General features: G+C 49.9%; 1 protein-coding gene across 3 annotated transcripts in view; it reads left to right on the top strand.

Moving 5' to 3' along the window:
• The window catches only part of TET3 (tet methylcytosine dioxygenase 3), a 136,176-nt gene that overhangs the window by 20,989 nt on the left and 95,915 nt on the right, over positions 1-19,272 (top strand). Inside the window, exons 1-2 of one of the 3 annotated variants that reach the window (XM_069102803.1) lie at positions 7,333-7,502; positions 7,825-7,893. The exons of 1 other annotated variant lie outside the window; for it this stretch is intronic. Coding sequence is in view for 1 of the 2 variants with exons in the window: in XM_069102798.1 (XP_068958899.1) it covers positions 7,825-7,893 (69 nt within the window). In the remaining variant the exon portion in view is untranslated. Of the gene's footprint in view, positions 1-7,332; positions 7,503-7,824; positions 7,894-19,272 lie in introns of those variants that run through there. One more of the 3 variants, XM_069102798.1, reaches the window with a different exon arrangement.

Raw genomic sequence — 19,272 nt, 5'->3', positions numbered from 1 at the left:
TCCAGTGTTCCCCCAGCTTTGTGGTTATGGTCCTGTGATGGTCCTTAGGTTTTCTACAGTGTGTGCTCACTGAAACTTCATGTTCTTCTCTGGTCAGATGTATTCTGGGCTCCTGTCCTAAATGATATTGGAGGCAAACTGGGAGTGCAGGCTCTTCTGATGGAGCCTGTGATCTCTGTGATAGACACAGGTGATGGCCACCTTGCCTATTCAGGTGTTAGTTTGTGGAGGGAAAAGAAGGAGGCCTCAGCTGGTGGAGCCCCTCATTCTGGGCTCCTTCCCATGATGGCTGAGGTGAGCCAGAGGAGCTCCCACCTCTGAAGTCAGGCCAGACAGCCTAAGTGGGGTATAATGTGTTTTAACACATTGACCCATAGGTTACCATTACATGCTGGGGGGAGGGGGGGGGGGGGGGGTATAGGATGTGCTGGCAAACACAGACAGCTGGGTGAGATCTGTGCTGAAATATTTTAGGATATCTTGAGCTTGAAATAAAACAATCTTGTTGATTGCTGAGGCAGATGGATCTCACAGATATGGTCTAATCCCTTGTTGGGGTGGTCTGTGGGTCTCTCCTTGCCTGCCCCAGGGCCCCAGGACTTTTGCAGAGGCAGAGTATCCACTTAGAGGGGGTGGATAGCTCCCATCTTCTGTCCTGGTGGGGCCATGCCTGGAGTAACATACTCAGACCAACTCAGTGCCTCAGTGGATAGCATGCTGGATAGGGACAAGGAACCGGAGCTCACGTCCTTTCCAGGATATTAGCTAGGGCCCCCGGGCAGGTTGCTTAACCTTTGTTAAGCTTCTCCCTCTGTAAGAGAGAAGTGATATTCAAGAAGGCCATTGATAAGCTGGAGGGTGCTGGAGGAGGGAACCAGCCTGGGGAAGCTCCCAGTCCAAGCCAACAATAGCAGCTGAAGGAGCTGGCTGAGAGAAGAGTTTGGGGGCTTCCCGTGCAGCTTCTTTGTGCGTTTGAAAGACTGTCTGGTGGAAAAGAGATGACACTTGTTTTGCTTGGCCCCAGGGGGCAGAGCCAGGGGCGCAGGTGGGGGTGGGGAATTAGAGAGGCAGATCTGACTTCCCAACACTTGAGACTGGCCCAAAGAGGACTGGGCTCTGTGCTCGAGGTCTTCTGGCACAGACTGTATGACCACTCTCCATGGTTCTTGTCAAGGGGATTTCTATTGGATAATCGTAGAAGGAGCCATCCTTCACTTGGCACTCTAAGGTTTGCATAGTGCCCTGCCTAGGTTCTCACTTTGGATCCTAGCAAGAGCCGTGTGGAGTACATGCTGGTGGTGAATGGCAGTAGTAGTGTCAGTGTTGCTGTTCAGTCACGTCTGACTCTTCATGATCCCGTCGGGGGTTTTCTTGGCAGAGATAAGGGCTGGTTTGCCATTCCCTTCTCTAGTTCATTTTTCAGTTGAGAACAACCTGAAGCAAGCAGGGTTAAGTGACTTGTCTAGGGTCACATGGCTGGTAAGTGTCTGCGGCCAGATTTAAATTCAGGTCTTCCTGACTCCAAGCCTGGTGCTTTATCCCTACTGCCTCTGCCTGTTATTATCCTCATTTTCCAGGTAATGAAACAGACTGAGAGAGCTTGTGATGGGGGTTGCACTGAATGACTGCTGGGGTCCCTTCCAAGTCTGGGACTGTGTGGTTCTATGATTCTCAGCTTCACAACCATGGCCAGTGTGGACTAAGCACAGAGTCCCGGGTCAGTGGGCCTGATGTCAAGAGAGAGGGGTCATGAGCTCTGCCCCTGGAGGCCTGCTGAGTAGTACTAGTCCAGCTAAGGTCAGTCTCCTCCAGGCAGCCAGGAGAGGGAGGCTTGCGAACCCCGTGCTCCTATGGAATCTGAGATGCCTTGAGTCCTGAAGGTGGGATGGGTGGGTTGACTGCTTGTTGACTAATGGAAAGGGACATGTTTCCCTCACTGGCAATCCTTTGTTCTACTCGCTTCCCCTTGTGCTGCTAGTGCCTCCCCCCCAAAATTACCCAGAATCTATTTGGTGTGTAGCTATCAAAAGGCCACAGGTCTCTCCAGCTAGATTGGAAGGACCTTGAGGGCAAAATTGGACTTTGGTTTTCTCTCCAGTGAGTGATACCTCATAGATGGTTAGATGCCTGTGGAGTGTGGGCTCATAGATCTTGGGCTAGGGAGGGAGGGGGCCTTAGCAATGGCAGTAGGGTATATGAGAAGGGATGCTGGATTTGGAATTAGGCATAAATCCTAGCTCAGCACCTGTGTGACCCTGGGCACATCACTCCCTCTGTCTTGACTTCCTTTTTCAGATCTGTGAAATGAGGGAGTTTGGGTGATCTCTGCACTCTCTAAATACAATTGTCCATTTTGCCTTCTCTGGCCCTCAGTTTCCCCATCTGTAAAATGAGGGGTTTGGCCTCATAACTTAGGGAGGCTCCCTTGTGGCCCTAAATTCCACAATGCCAAGATCTAGTCCACTTCCTTTGTGACCTATGAAGACTCCTTCAGGCATGGGGGGTTGGGGGGGGGAGATGGCTTGATACTGGGTACCCAGCTAGTAAGTCCTTGAACCCAGATCTCTGATTCCAAAGCAGACATTCCTCCTCTTCCCCTGACCGGCCTCCCTGCAGAGGAGGAGGCTGGCCTAGCCTGTGCTGGAGAGGAAGGAGCTGGGCTTGTCCAAATCTGGACATTCGAAGCAGCTGGCCTACTCTTCCCCTTCTCATTTCCAAACTGGCCCCTCTGGGACACTTACTGCCTCCACCCTGCCACCCTGTGTCCTTTGAAACCCCCCCTTGCTCTGGGTCCTCCCTTTGCCCTGCCTGCCACCTCCCCCACCCCCACCCTACCCCTCACCCTGGTTGTCACTGACAGCACCCCATCATTGCAGGGGCTAATTGCAAGCCCTGATCTGTGAGTGAAGGCGAAGGCAGTTCCCATGGCGACGACAAAGAGGTTTCAAATATAAAGGAAGATGTGATAGGCTGTAATTACTTATGCCCAGATTGATGTGTGAACTCAGGAGATTTGGAGTAAAGGGGAGAGAGAGGAAGAAGAGTCCCCCAGCCCATGTCCCCCCAGGTGGGCTGGAAGATTGGGGCTGCCTTGGGGCCTTAGCGGCCCTGCCACCACTCAAGTCATTCAGTCAGCAAACTTGTTTAATGCAGAATACACTGCTCTGTGTTGGAGGGTAGGAGGTTTTTTTTTATCAATGACTTGGATAAAGGGATTAATGGGTAACTTCTTGCCTTTGCAAATGACATAGAGCTGGGAGGGCTGCTAACACTGAGTATGGGGCAGAGTGCAAGAGATCTCGCTGGCCTTGAAAGACAAGAGAGATGGTTTTCAATAAGGGCAAATGTCAGTGTTCAAACTTGGATCCTTCCAAGTATGAAATAACTGAGGTCTGATTAGACAACAGTTCAGCTGAAGAAGACCTGGGGTTCTTAGTGGACTTCAAGGCTATTTGGTTGAAGAAGCATTTTTAGGTGCTTACCATGTGCTAAACACTGTTAGGAACTAAGGATACAGAGGGGAGAAAATGAAGCTTCCTGCCCTTGGGCAGGTGCTATTGGGACTCCATTAAGACAACTCCCATGTCCAGAGGGAGAGATGTGACCATCTGGCCAGACTCTGCCCTGTTCAGACCCCATTCAGACCATCTATTAATCATTGATTAAGCACCCACCCCATGTGCCAGACACCAAGCTAGGTACCCCTTCCTTCAAGAAGCTTACATTCTAATGGAGAAGGCAACATACATGTGCAGGTAGATTTTTTTTAGAGGGGAGACCCAGTTGAGTGAGGTGATGAGGGTCAGGAAAAGGCTGCCCTTATGAAGGGAAGGACCTGGCCACTTTGAGCTGGAGAAAAGGCTATTTAGTGGGGCCGTGACGGCTGTCTATCAGCAGTGACTGGAATGGCTGCTCTAGATGAGAGATTAGCCTTGTGTGTGCTTGGCTCCTGAGGGCTGACCCTGACTCAGTGGGGCAAGAAGCAGTGAATCAGATCCCAGCTGTGGACAAGGAGAATTCTGCTATTCCAAAGCCTGGGGCAGCTGCCTGGGCTGCTTCTGGAACTCCTTCTCTGGAGAGGTCTTCCAAAAAGGACTGCATTCTCATCAGGGATGAGTGCGATGAGGTAGCTTCTGAGGGTCTTTCCAGCTGGGAGACTAGAGGCATGTCCCAAGTGCATCGACTTGAACAAGTGCAGATAGTCCTCTCCAGGAAGCACAGACAGAAGAGATACAAAGGTTTCTCATTGTTTCCAGGACTGAGAGGAGCCGTCACTTCCCAGGGGCAGAGGTGCGATAGTTGGAGTTTTGTCTTGGAGTCAGGAAGATATGCCTTTAAAATCTCTTGACATTTACTCTTTTTAACCTGGGCAAGTCATTTAACCTGAGTCTCAGGTTAAGTGTTTAAGCCTCAGGTTTCCTTCCCTACAGAAAGGAAAGGATACTTGCTGTTCCGCTTGCAAGCCTGTTGTAAGGCATAAATGTGATAATGGCCAGAAAAAACTTTGCAAACTCTAAAGCGAGATTCCATAAATGCTACTTGTTATGAGAGAAAACAAACTTTTCCCCTCCTCTTGTGGGAGTTGGTACAGGAAGGAAAAGGTATTCAAACTGGTCTTCATGAGGGCAGGGATTTTCCAGGTCCATTTTTCTGGGGGTGATTGAGGGAAGGACTCTAGGAGAAGGGTTGGTTATGTTTGGGTGTGTATGTGAAAGAAGATCAGAGCTGGGGATTCACCTGGGACTTCAGAGCCAGAGCTAGTCTGAGGTTCTTGCTTCACAGCAGCTTGTCCAAAGTCACACGGGCAGGCCCTCTGACACCCAGACCAGTGCTCACCATTGTACTACAGTAATCTGATTCCCTAAGGTTGGATTTCAGATACCCTTGAATGATGGGAAGTTGGGAGCCCTTGAGAACTTGGGGGGGGGGTGGAACATAGTCCTATTGTATTTGATAGCTTAGCAGGGGCTAGGGCTAGGAGTTTATTACAGCATTTCAGATAAGAGATGATGAATGCCTGAATGAAGGAGGTGACAGGGAAAGGAAAGGATGAATTCCAGCAAGAATATGGAGGTATGAGGAGATGTGAGGATCGAGGGAAGAGGAGGACCCAAGGATTGCTTCGGGTTTGAGCTCTGGTGACCCAGGACTGTTAGGCACAGTGCAGAACAGGAGGAGGTGGCCCTGATTTGTGGTGGAGGAAAATGATGAGGTCCATTTGGGAGAGAAGCAGGTCACAACATCCTGTAGTATTTGAACATCAGGGCCAGAAGCCTACCAGCAATATTTGGGACACTCATCTATGTCACAGTGGAAATCATGGGAATTGAGGAGATGGGGCCCTTTTCTTCTAGGAATACCCAGTAGTTTGGTAGTGGCACAGAGAAAATAGATGGAGGTGACCCAGAGTTGACCCTTATCAAGGCAGAGAGTGTAGGAGAAGGTTGGGAGCTGAATGATCCTAAGATATTTCCTGGATCAATATTGAAATGAACTCATCTTAACCTACTCTATGTGACTGACTCCAGATGTCCCTGTCCCATCCAGCCTGGACACTGCCCTTGGCCAGAGCACATTCCCACTCTCCTTCCCTTCCCCACCTCCAGCTTCCCACCTTTGTCATGGAATCCCTCCATTCCATCAGGAACAGGCACCCCATCAGGAGTGGACCATGTCAGGAGGGGACGCCCTGTCAGGAGTGGCTGCTCGGTTTCTGCTTTTTCATTCACCCATTTATAGGGAAGGGCTGGGAAGAGAAGCTCCTGAAACCAGATAATGATGGCCTAGGAAGACTGGAAGGGGGAGAATTGAGGCTGATCCTAGGATCTCAGAATTGGCAAGAGCCTTGGGCATCATCTTCTGGGAGAGGAAACTGACGATAGGATAATGATAGGAATCCTGGCCCTCACTATTCCTCCCACCTGGTAGGGTGATTTTGCACCCAGGATCCCACAAGCAGTAAGGCATGAAGAGAGGGTTTGAACCCAGGACTTTGAACTTCAGGCCTAGGGCATGCTTTCTTTTTGAGATCAGAAGGACTGAAGTAGTTTGGTCAGTCACCTGAGGGATGTGGGATGAACTCACTGTGCTCCAATCTGAGATGCTCAGAAATCTGAGTCACCGACCTTGCTTTCGGGAGGTTTGAGATCTTGTTGGAAATAAGGGATGAATTCACCAAAAAGATTGATATTGTGGTAGCCTGTTCCCCTTCCCCCCCCAGCAGTTCTGCTCATTTCCACTAGCACTAAGGAGTAGTAGAAGGGGTGCTGGACCCCTCTGGCAGCATCTTGGCCTCATCAGCCCAGCAGGACCCCGAGGCTCCTGGAGGTGGAGAAGGATCGGGGTCCACTGGGAAGCCCTCAAGGGAAGGGGCTGTTGGCACAGCTTGGAACGCGTGTGCAGAGAGGTCAGTTTGCTGGGTCCCCTCCAGGTTGGGAAATGCCTGCTTTGGCTGAGAAATGACGACGCAGAGGGCCAGCTCAGCCAAGCTGAGCTCAGTCACTGCTGTCCTGGGGTGGCTTTGGGAATGAGATCAGTCACAGAGAACACTCCCCTCACCCCTTCTTGGCAAACATTAACCTGTAATAACCACCCATCTCCTGTAGGTGATACTCTGAAGTTTAGAAAGCCCTTGAGTTAGAAAGTTTATCCACCCAAAGTGACAGCTGAGGAGACAGACTCAGCAACGAATTGAAGGGATGGGTCTATGTTGGCACATCCCGGGATCTGGCCAAGCTGGAATCCGGGACTCTGCCTCTGGTTCCAGGCATGCTGCCGCTGCACCTTCACATGCTTTAGGTCACCAGAGCAGTGTTTCCACCTAACTGCCTGCTTTCTCAGGCTGAGGGAATGGAGGTGCTCTGGGCCTGGGCCAGGCTTTGGGGTCTGGTCTCAGTCCTGCTGTTTTTGTTTGGACGGTCTGAGGGGGTATCCTGATGAACTGAAGGTTCCAGAGCCCTGGAGTCAGCAGAACTGACGCTCTGGACACCAGTCACCTCCCCTTCTCCAGAAGTGGCTGGCTGTCACAAAGTGTCCTCCATTAGGGAGGCTGTAGACCTGGAGGGCTGCTTTTGGTTGGGGCATCTGGGACCCCTAGCTTCAGGGGAACGAGGAGGCAGGACATGGCTGAGCAGGCAGCTCGCTCCTGGGTCCTACCACGCATCCTTCTTATGACATGTGGCCTGGCAAGTCCAATTCTAAGCCGCTGAAAGCCTGGCTTGAAGGTGCCCTGCCCCCGCTTGGCAGAGCCTGCCTGGGATTGGCTCTGGCGCCTTCCCCCAGGGCCCCCCTTCCCCACACCCCCACTGTTGGGGAGGGGAAGCGAGTGGAGTGGAGCAGAGCTTAGCTGGGCCTGGCATTCACATCTGCAGTGCCTCTTGGGGGGGAGGGGCAGGGAGTTCCTGATGCCCTTATAATAACTGGAGAGTCTGGCAGAGGGCTCCAGCGAATGCACCAGCGTGTCTGCGGCGGCGGCGGCAGTGGCGGTGGGGAGGGCGGCAAAGGTAGGCAGCTGGAAGGGCAAAGGGATTTGGGGGACAGCTGGAGGGACCTTCCTTTCTGAAGCCCCCAGGGGCCTGGGAATTAAAGAAGAAGGAAAAAAGAGGAAGAAAAACAAGCGCCTTCAACAATGGCCATGGAGGCAGGAGAGTGGTAGGAGGGAGGGGTGGGCTGCTGCGGAAAGCTGGCCCCCTTTCCCTTCCCTGCTTCAGACTCCGCCTCCACAGAGCCTTTGGGCCCCCCTGCTGCTTCCCTTTCCCCAGCTCTTCTTCTGGGGGGGAGATGTCTACTCGGCTCATTCCTCTGTTCTCCTGGACTCTCCTGCAGGTGGAGATAAAGCCGGGTGACGGGGCCGCTGCCGAGCCTTGGGGCCAAGCCACAGCCGTGGCAGTCAAGGTACTTTGGCGCCGGAGGTCACAGAGGAATGGGGACTGGGGCATGGGGGGGGGGGGACCTTGGGATGGGGGACTGGCCTGGCTGCCAAGAAGGAAGCCAGCCTGTGGCCCGGAGAGGTAGCCTGGCATCCCTGGCCCTCCCCAGCTCTGTGTTTGTGTTACCAAGGACCTCCAAGCCCCGGAGCTGCATGCGCGCACGCACGCTCTGCCTGGGCGGGCTTTCGTTTCATGGTTCTCCGAGATGAGGGTGTTTCAGGTGGGAGTTGTGGTTTGATTTGTTGTAATGTTTTCAGAATGACACCCCTCCCCCTTCTCCCTCCACCCCTTGCTGCTGTGGGTTTTCACCCAATCAGCAGAAATCCCCAGAGCGGGGAGGGGGTGGAAAGTGAGGTGGAGAGGAGGAGAGCCTGAAGAAGGAGGCATGATATCATTGCTCATGCTGCGGTCGCCATGGTGATGGCTGTCATGCTGGGGCAGTGGGAGGGATGACGGGCTTTGGGTGGAGCAGTGACATCATGCCAGGGCGTGCGTGGTACTGCCACTGCCACCTTTGGGCTTTGGGACCCGTGGGCACCATGTGGAACTTGCCGGATATGGAGGTGGGGGAAGAGAGGGACTTTCCTGGCCAGGCTGACTTTAGTGCAGGTGAGAAGGCAGAGTGATCTGGAGGGGAGTTCAAAAGCAAAGGGTGGTGTGGGTGGGGATGAGCTGGCTGGAGGCTCCTTGCTAGGTGCTGCTCCTGCTCCCCCATACTCCCCTGCCCCCAGTCTTCAGGCTCCTACTACAACTTTCAAATGGGCCATTTCTTTCCAAACTCCCAAGAGTGGCCTCGGTGGCTTGAGTGGCCCGGCTGAAGGCCTGGGCTAACAGATGTGGGGGGAGGGAGGGAGGCAGAGCTGTAGCCCATAAAGTAGCCCCAGTGGTAGAGTCCCTCCTTCACTACCAATGTATGGAACCTCTCCCTTCTGTGTTTCATAATCTGTAAAATTGGGATTGTATATTTTCTTTGAAGTGATGTAATATGTGGGATCTCTCCCCACCCCTCTCGAGCCCAGGGTCCTCATGTTGGACCTAGAGAAGATACTCTAACTGGCCTATCCCCCTCCTTCTTTTGTACATGAGGAAACTTAATGCCCAGAGAAGGCAAAGGGCTAGTCCTAGGTCACTAAGTAAGTGAGAGTTGACACACACACCCCAGTCTTGTGGCTCTAAGCCCAGTGTTCCATGTTTTGAAGGGGACGGAAGTGATTGTAAACCCTTCTGTGGAGCTCAGATGCTCTTCAGCACGCCCATCCCAATTCCTCCCACCATGGCCCCTCCCTGGAGGCTGGACTCTTTGAGGTGCCAAAGCTAGAGACTAGTGGGGTGGGAGTCAGGAGTGGCTGTTGGTTTTGGAAGAACTGGGCCAAGTTCCCCATTGCTTGTCCTTGAGAGTAGGGACTGTCTTACTTGTATTACTCTGTATAGTTGTCTTTCTAGAGTTGAAGACAGTGTTTTGCACATAGTAAGCACTTAATAGATTTTTTAAAAAAAATCCATTCATTCATTCATTCATTCATTCATTCATTCATTCATTCATTCATTCATTCTCTGACCTAAAACATAGGACCTCTGCTTTGGGCACCCCAGGCTCCATCCCCATCAGGCCATGATGTTTTCTGCTCATCTGTACTCATGGGCAGGCTTGGCCCTGATTGGGTGAGCTGCTCTGCCTTGTCCTGCCTTGGCCCAGCTTACTGAGGGCATGTTGCCAGTGGGTACCTACACATATGAGGGTGTGCATTGAGGAGGCAGTGACGGGACTGTCAAGGAGAGATGTGTTCCCTGGATTTCATCCTTGGGGAGTGGAGTTCTGCAGACTCCCTTTTTTACCCTCAATGCCAGCACCCAGGGATGCTCTCTGTCTCCAGAGTGGCTCCCAGCCAAAGGACCAGGCAACAGCCACTGAGGTCCCTTAGCTGAGGAAGCCTCCAATAGGGTTGAGGGGAGAGGATGTGGCTCATGTTGACAGTGGGGCAAGGGGAAGGCCAGGAGTGAGGAGGCAGGCAGAGGAATGTTTGTAATTCTGGGAAAGTTGCTTGGTGAGAAGGAGGGCAGGTTGTGGGTCACAGCTGGCCCTGTTTATGTGTTGGGGCCACATGTGTTTTACCTTTTCCAGAAGCAAATTCCCCCATAAACACCTTGAAGAAGGGCATTGACACCCTGGAGTGACCCAAGATCAGTCTAACCAGAAGGGGACATGAGTGTGTTGAGGCAAGTTTGGGAGGGGGAAGGGGTGGAAAATGGATGTAACTTAGGCTGAAGCAGGAAGACTCAGGACCGAGACAGAGGTGACTACTGGGTTGAGATAGTTGAAGAGCTGTCTTGTGGGGGAGGGGTTTGGACGAGGAGGGGGGCAGGGCAGGGAGGAGACAGGCTGCTTGAGTTTGATGGAAGCCAGGCCACCTGTCCCAAAGTGAGACGGCTACCTGGGAAGCTGCTGGGCACGTCCAATGAGAGCTTTGTACTTACTTGTTTAAGGTGTTGTGATAGGAGGTCCAGGTTGGATCAGCTAGGCTTCCTTAACACTCAGAGCTCCCACAGCAGTTGCGTATTGTCCCCCTAACACCCAGCCCTGATAGAACCAAAGCCAGAAATACTAACCCCTTTCTACCTAGTGATTTTACCCTTCCTCTTTCCATACTCCAGACCACAGGGAAAGGGGAAGGAAAGCAGTTTGGGGTGGAAACTTCCTCCCAAGAATGCCCTTGGCACAGTGGGAATCCTTCCTCAGTAGGCCTCTGGAGCTCACTACTAGTCACTGACAGATGCCTTTTCAGGACATGCGCCGCCTTTCCCGAGGGAGCAGAGCAGTGTGCAAAGAGCCGTGGACTCAGAGTCTTGGCATCCAGTCCCATGGCTGCTACCCTACTTACTGTGTGACCTTGAGTAAATCATTTCCCTTTCCTGGGCTTATGTTACCTTCTCTGGGAATTGAGGGGGTAGATGACACAGTCTCCCAGCTTGGGACACAATGGAAAAGAGTGTATTTGTATGTGTGTGTGTGTCTGTCTGTGGGTGTGCACACACACACATGTGCACGTGTCTGTGTGTGTGTGTGTGTGTGTGAGAGAGGGAGTAGAGCTTCCTCTCCCAGTTGCCTGGGACAGGAAGGAACATGGGACAGAGATCCAGATCTGTTGGTGGTGGTGGCCGCCGTGATGGCATGTTGGCTTGGCCTCCCTTGGGGGAGGGCACCTGCCAGCCATGGCCTTCCCTCTGCTCAGCTCTCTTGCAGCAGAGGGGGAGGGGAAGCTCTTGGCATAGCAGCCATGTGCTCAGCTCAGGTTGGCCCCATTCCCTGGTGCAGCTTCCCCCACTGAGCTGGGCTCTCCATCAAGTCCTAAGATGCCTGTTGGGGAAAGTGTCCATGTTCTGTGGCTTATGATCATGGGCCCCATCCATGCTGGACTGGGCTGACAGTTTGAAGGCACTCTGGCCGACTCACTGGCCATCTCTGTAAACACATTTCAAGTAGAGATCATGCCACTCTTTGTACTTGGGTCCTGGCACCTGGCACATGGTAGATGCTTACTAGATCCTCAGTCAAGTAGTTAATCCCTGAATCATAACCATTGGGCAAAACTGCACACTGTCGATCCGTGATGGGGTTGGGGCTGCCCTTTGCTTGGGGCAGATTGGGTGGGAGAGGCTCTGTAGGGATTCCTGGCTCCCAGTATGCCCAGTCCTGGGAAGGATATGAGAGCCTCCGCTAGGTGGGCTGTGGCCATCTCTGATGCCTGCTGGGAATATGCCAGTGTTCAGGGAAATCCCCTTCCTGGGAGGTGGATGTCTTGGTCCTCTTGGCACTTATTGGGAGTAGGGGTAGGGCACCACCCCAGTGGAAGAGCCTCAAGCAGCTACATGGTGCTTCCCATGTCTGTTGTCTCCTTCCTCCTCCTCCACACTGACCCTAGATTGGCTGAGAGCCGCCTGAGGCAATTTTGGGACTTTGCCCAGGATTCCTGCCCTGGCCAACTCTCCCCTCCCCACATTGGAAAAAAAAATGCCCTCCTACTGCTGATCTTTGCTTTCCACCCACCCCCACCAGTGTCTTCTTGCCTGCCTGCCTCCCTCCTTCCCTCTCTTGACTTGGCAGCCGGCATCCATGTCTGTGTGATTCAAGTTCGACCAGGCTGCACGTGGCGGGGAGGTTTACAAACACTGCTGAGGCTGCTAGCAGTAGGGGGAGTGAGTCATCTCTCTCTTCCTCCTCCTCCCCTTCTCCAGAGAGAGAGAGAGACAGAGAGAATGACCAGGTCGTGAAAGAGAAGCTCGAGAGTCATGGGAGACAGAAGCAGTTGGCCATCCCTGAGCAAGACACCTTGGACAAGTTACTTCTTTGTAGCAGTTCTATTTCCTCTTCTATGAATAAGAGGATTGGAAACTGATTTCCCTTCCAACTTCCCAGGAAGGGAAATGCTTGTGCACACCCAAACACACATAAAGAGAAGAAAAGCCAGCAGGATAGGTTCAAATTTTAGCTATTACTTCCTACCTATGTGACCTGGGGCAAATTACTAGAGGAGGGGTGGGGAGCCCTCACGTGAAGTCCTTTGGCTGAATACAAACTTCACAGAACGAATCCGCTTAATGAAAGGCCATACCCAAGGACCTAGAAGGCCACATGTCACCTCAGGAGTGGAGGTCTCTCCTATGCTAGACTTTTTTGAGCCTGTTTCCTTATCTACAATGTGGGTTATGCAGTGGTTTCAAACTCAAATGGAAACATCCTGTGGGCTGCACATTGACTTAACCCCCCCCCCCCATAAGATGATCTGCTATCTATATTTTATTGTGTTTTGTTTTGTTAAACATTCCCCACTTGCCTTTCAGTATGTTTGGCCCACTCTCAGGAGTAATGTGGATTTGGAGTCAGGAGTCCCAAGCTTCGGACCCTTCTTTAGACCTTTGATAGCTAGTGTGACAGTCACTCTCAGCCTTACTGTCCTCATCGGTAAAAAAGGGAGGAGAAGAATACCTCCCAGGTTGTTAGGAAGATCAAACAAGGTTCTGTATAAAGTACTTGGCAAACCTTAAGTCACTACATAAATGCTAGTTATCGTGGGAGAAGGAAATGAGTGTCGTTCCATTCACACGAATTCGTGTGAGAGTGAGAGGCTGCATTGTGTAGTCAGTGGAGTGTGGAGTGGCTTTCTGAGCTTGGGGTCAGGGATAACCTGGGTAATTAAAGCCACTGGATCACTTATTGGACCCAATGGTTAGTATACTCCTATCAGCATGCCAAGTAGACTGGTGTGAGCTTCACCTCCTTGGATTTCTCTGGGCCCTGCCTCTGGGGGAGGTGATGAAATCTCTAGCTAGTGTGTGGGTGGCTGGCTGGGGGAAGGGGGAAAGAGGAGAACCATTGCTGAACAATAGAGAGTCAACTCTTCCAGTGGGGAGGGAAATGAGAGCTCCTTCCCTGGCATCTTCCCAGACTCAAATACAGGCAGAAGCAGTAAGCTGCTGTTGGCCAGCTGGGATTGCCCAATTTCCCAGACTCTTCAGATTGGAGGGACGTACACCTGGCCAAGAATCCCCAAGAGAATACTACCCAGAAATCAACATGCAGCCTTTGAAGGCCTCCAGTGAAAGGGAACTCACTCTTGCCTGACTAAGGCCATCTCTTCCCCTTGGAGATATCTCTGATTGTTGTCTTGTTTTAAGCTGAAACTCCTCCTAGGTCTGAGGTCTTCTTCCTGGTACTTGAAGACAGCTTTCAGGTCCTCACCTCCCAACCCTGCCTCGCAAACAACCTCTGCTCCAGGCTAAGCATTCGAGGTTCTTTTAGTTAATCTACTTGTGACCTGATTCGGAGGCCATTCCGTTCTGGAAACCCTCTTAGCTACATGCCAGTGTATAACTGTTGTTCACAAAGGTGTTGAATCTAGACCTGAGCACAGTCCCCTAGACCTGGGGCAGACTGAGGATGGGGGAGTTAGTGAGAAGGTACTCTGTCTCCCTGAAAGTAAACTAAGATCAGATGGGCTATTTGGGTACCAATGTCTGGCACTTGATCCATTGAGCTTGGCAGCCATTGACACCCCCATATCATTATAAGGAGGGTGTCTTAGCCATAGCTTTTCCATAGCATGGACTTGAAGAGTGGGGCCTGTCCACTCAGTGATAACACCTGCCACATATCTCACTCACACTTCATCTTCTAAAGTTCAGTCTTCCATTCCAGCCTGTCAGGTTCTTGGGGGCTCCTTAAACAGTTTTTCAGCAGTAAAAGCTAAGATAGGAAATGGCATTTCTTCTTGCTGACCCCCCCCCCTTTAGTAGAAGAGACTTTAAAAATGTTTTTAAATTTATGGAATAAAGCAAGCTTTTCCACAACAGAGTAAAAAAAAAAAGATTATTGCACATGAAACTGCCCACCTACTATGCATAGCTTGCTATTCCTTTCAAATATACAACAAAATTATCATGTAATTTTTTTTTCTTCCCTTCCCCCCTTGGCCCCACCCCCACCCTAGAGATGGCTACCACTGGATAAAAATAGGGGGGTGAGTGTGTGTGTGTGTGTGTGTGTGTGTGTGTGTGTGTGTGTGTAAAATCATTCCAAATGTACTTTTATCTATCAATTCTTTCTCTGGATGCAGATAATGTCTTTCTTCAAAATTTAGGTATTTATAATAGACAAAATAATTTCTTTGCTCAAAAGTCATTCTTAAAAACAATATTGCTGTTATTGTGCACATTGTTCCCTTGGTTCTGCCTACTTCACTCTTCATTATTACCTGCAAGTCTTTCCATGTTTTTCTAAGCTCCTTGAGCTCCTCATTTCTTATAGCACAGTAGTATTCCATTACAGTCATATACCACAGCTTGTCCAGCCTTCCCCAATTGATGGGTATCTCTGTAGTTTCCAGTTCTTTGCCATCACAAAGAGAGCTGCTATAAATATTTAGAATTGTCCTTCCATTGCCAGTGTCCATCACAGTGTTCTGCATGTAACAGGCAATTTGAATGTGTTGAATTAAAGAGGCTCTTGGAGCCATTGTACCCACTGTCCATAGATTGGCACATGTTCACCTTGTTTCTTTCACAGCCCTCCAACCCTGTGATTTGGCTTTGGCCTTTTGGAGGCCCTGGAAAGGTGTTGGTGGGTCTTGAGAGATTCCTTCACTCTGAAACAGATGGAGTGTTCTGATTTCCAGCCATCCCTTTCTTTGCCCCTCCCTCCCTTCTCTCCCTGAATAGTTGTTTTTTTTTTTTTTTTTTTAACGGGAGGTGGAGACTTGACCAAGATCCAGCTGGAGAAAGATTCTTGGTTCCTTCCCACAAGGCACAGTCTCCTCCTGCCCCCTGTTCCATTCCCAGTTGGTGCAAGGCTGTGGTTCTGCCCACAGGGTCTTCTGCCCAAGACTGAAAGGGGAGGGTCTCTGCATGCCCCAGCATCTAGCAGGTGGCTGAGCTCTAAGGGGTTGGAACAGGGGACACCAGCAGAATACTGGTTGCTCTATGATATTAGAGGGTCAAGCTAAGGCCCTTCCAGGCCATTTCATATACCTCCTGTCAACTAACGGCTGAATGGGAGGGCACCAAGAAGAACATGTAGTCTAGCCCCTTCAGTTTATTTTTTTATTTTAAATTTTTTTTAATCCACTTTAATTTCATTAATTTTTTTAAAAAACACCAATCATTTCTGACACCCCAGCTCCACCCCCCAGGAAGAATTAAGCCATGCACTGTAACTACAACAAAGCCATTAATCAAAACCACTTAATGTAGTTAGTAACTGAATTTGACAAGTGATATACCATTCTGCTCAAGTATCCCGCCCCACCCCCCCCATATACCTTATTTACCAACTGGAAGGGGAAACATGCCCCATTTCAGGGTTATAAGGCTAAAATGAGGTAACATTTGTGTGATATTAGCATAACTGGGAAACAGTAGGTGCTTAATAAATACTTATGCCCTTCTCATCTGTTCTCCAGGACCATTATTGATTTTTTAGTTTTTATTTACATTTTGGCTATCACTATTTACATTGTTTCTTTGTCTTTGCTTCACTCTGTATCTGTCATGCAAATTTTCCCATATTTCTCTGAATTCCAAATTCTTTATTATTGCTTACAATACCATAATACTCTGATAATCCCCCCATAATATACTTAGTACCCATTTTCTCCTATTTTGTTTATACTTATTTATGCACATGCTCTCTCCCCTGATAAAAGGGAAACTGAGGGCAGATTCATATGCCAAGCTTCAGTCTGCCATTCTCCAGTCATTCAACCCCTTCATGGGAAAGATTGCATCCCAGAGACAGGAAGAGACTTTGTCCAAATCATCAATTAGGGGCAGTGCCAGAATTAGAATTTGGGTCTAGTCAGAGGATATGATAGATGGACAGATGGATGGATGGATGAATGGATGGAGAAGCAGATGGATGGATGGACAGATAGAGAGGCTGGTGGATGGACGGATAAGGGGAGTGGAAAGAGTGATAGAACTTTCAGTAATCACTTATCTTGTACCAGGAACTAAGCATCGAGGCTTCAAAAATGAGCAAAGCCAAAGACAGTACCTGTCCTTAAGTGAGAAGGGGGGGAAACAATACCTGAAGTGGAATGTGTGGCTCCACAGCTTCAAGTTGATTTTCTGCAAGTGAGACAAAATAAGTGTGAAGGTTCACCTGTAAGAGGCAAGGGTGGTTCCTGGGAGCAGAGTCCCAAGTTTTTGTTCTAACCCCCAAAAGTTTGTTTGGTCTTCGTTTGGGGGATTTGTGTTCTTGCTTGAGGGTCTTTCAGTGTGAAGGCATTTGGAAGAGGCAATGAGGATTGGAGATTGAGTAACAGAGGGAGAAGTGTTACGGACGTTTATGATTACCAGGGAGGGAGACTGGAGGAATGGAATGGTGATGCTGCTGAGAGAAATGGGATGGCTGGGAAGGGAAGAAGCACATTAAGGGCAAGTTTATGTGAGGTCAGCTTTGGCCTTGGCAGATGGAAGGTGATGTGAGGACATCCATGTGAGCTCTCTGCCAGTAGGGATTGGTCCATTCTTTGTAGTTGTATCCTCATTGCCTGGCACATAATAGGTGCTTAATAAATACCTGTTAGAATTTACATCTGGAAGGAACCTCAGATTTTCTCATTTTATATAAGAGGAAACTGAGGCCAAGAGAGGAAGGGACTTGCCCAAGGTCATCCAATCAGAGCCAGGCTTGGAAGCCAAGTCTTTGGACTAGTGTTTGCTCTCCTTAGCAACTTTGTCTAAGGTCTGACCACATATTTTAGGGAAAAGGCTGAAGTCTGTCAGCTTTGGTCTCCTAGGCAGGCCACCTCTGGATGACTGGATTCCTTTCTGGGCATGAGATATTAGGAAGGACACAGAGCAGCTGGAGACAAGCCAAGATGGGGAGGGGTACTGGAGAGCCTTGTCCAGGATGATGGGCTCTAGGCTTGCCAATGGGTGGTCTTTGATCCTGTACTTCTGCTAACTGACTGGCTGACTTTAAGCTGCGAGGTTCTCTGATAACCTAGGGGAAATCCAGTAAATATTCATGTCATGCTACCCATGTGCAATCCCTGAGGCCGCATGCTGGGAGTCAGCACCTCCTGCCTTCTGCTCCCACCATTGAAGCTTCAGGCTTGGGTAACTATAGCCGAGTCCCTTCATCTCCCTGGCTTCCGAAGAGCTGCTAAGCTGGATGGAGACATAGTCAGAGAAGGGGCTTCCACACTGCTGGAGTGTCCTACCACCTCCTAGTATTAAGCACAGGTGCTAGGGGCTTGCAGGGGCAAAGTCTATCATATGATCACAGAATCATTGACTTAGGTTTGGAAGGGTCCACAGAGGCAACCAATTCTAGTGCCTTTATTTTACAAAAAGAGAAAGTGAGGCACAAAGCAGTGAAGTCACTTACCCAAGGACACAGCTGGTAACTGACTATGGCAAGATTTGAATCCTTGCCTTCCTGACTCTAAATTCAGGCCTCACCCACCATGCCCATTCTACATCATCTAAATATCCAGCAAAGGTTCTTACTGCATTGGAGGCCTTTGGGCAGTCTGATGAAGCCTCTATTTGCCTTCTCTGAAGAATGTGTTTAAGTACAACAAAAAGGCCCCAGAGAATTACAAAGGAAACAGTGGTGGAAATATAGTTGTCAAGGTTTCTTTTTCAAAAGAAAATAAGTTGATGGACCCTGGATTCAGATCATACATCGTCTTCCTCCCCTGAACTCCTAGTCTTGGGGGATAAGGCACAAACAGAGATGATGAGGGCTTGCATCCGAATAGTCATCTAATACATTCAAAGTACTGAACCGTCTTTTTTTTTTTTTAGCTTCTCACCATCAGGTGGTTTGCTGTTTGTTGTTGAGTTGTTTTCAGGCATGTTTTAACTCTTCAGAGTCCCATATGGGGTTTTCTTATCAAAGAAAACCACTGAAGTGGTTGGTCATTTCCTTCTCCAGCTCATTTTACAGATAAGGAAACTGAGGCAGAGATGTGACTTGCCAGGGGTCACACAGCTAGGAAGTGTCTGAGGCTGGATTTAAACCCAGGTCTTTGTGACTCTAAGCCCTGGAGCTTGATCCTTTTGCACGTGCTTCAGTTTGCTGTAGCAGAATCTCGGAGCTAAAGTTATTAGCAACACAGGTGATCAGGCAAGGTGACTTCCTGGAACAGGTAACCTTTGAAGTGAGAATTGAAGGATGGGTTGGAACTCACCAAATGAGAAAGAAGAGAGGATGAGATGGATGTTCCCTTGCCACTTTGCTTATGCTTTAGGTTCCAAAGTGTAATGCTTGGGTATTTTGGAGAAGGGCCTGAGAAGAGGGGTCAAGGTCCTGCTCTCAAATGGTCTCATGCCCAGGCCAAGTACAGAGGTGCTCTGCTCACATACTCCACCCCTGACCCTGGTTTGGTTGGGTTTTCAGCATGCTCTCCTTCTGTTGGCACAGATGTCCATCCTGTAGGCTTTGGCAAACAGTTTTCCTACATTGTTATGGCCAAAAATCTTCATCTACCCCACTATGACCATCTTGTGGTCTCTTTGCATTAATTTAGGCTAGTCTCGAATGACATATATGGTCTTATATCATGGCCCAGACTCCAAGCTGGAAAGCTTAGATAGGACCTTTCTGAGCATCTGCTCACCTGGTATAGCCTTGGAGGATGTACCATGACTAGAATCGTGGGGACTAGAGGGGCTTTAGGTAGAAGTGTGGATGCCCCCATGCCTGGTCCATGTGTGCTTTAGAGGAGCTGCCTTGTGCTTTCATTACAGAGCCCACTTGGGTGTTGGGACTTCCCGCCCTCCTCTCCTCCTTGGTTTAGGCACTCAAATGGTTAATCTTCACTTCATGTGCAACACCTGA

This window comes from Petaurus breviceps, unplaced genomic scaffold, assembly GCF_028583685.1.
Source record: "Petaurus breviceps papuanus isolate PSGF00001 unplaced genomic scaffold, PetGlider_PUasm1.0 556, whole genome shotgun sequence".
Lineage (NCBI taxonomy): Eukaryota > Metazoa > Chordata > Mammalia > Diprotodontia > Petauridae > Petaurus > Petaurus breviceps.
This window is presented reverse-complemented; position numbering and strand designations above follow the sequence as displayed.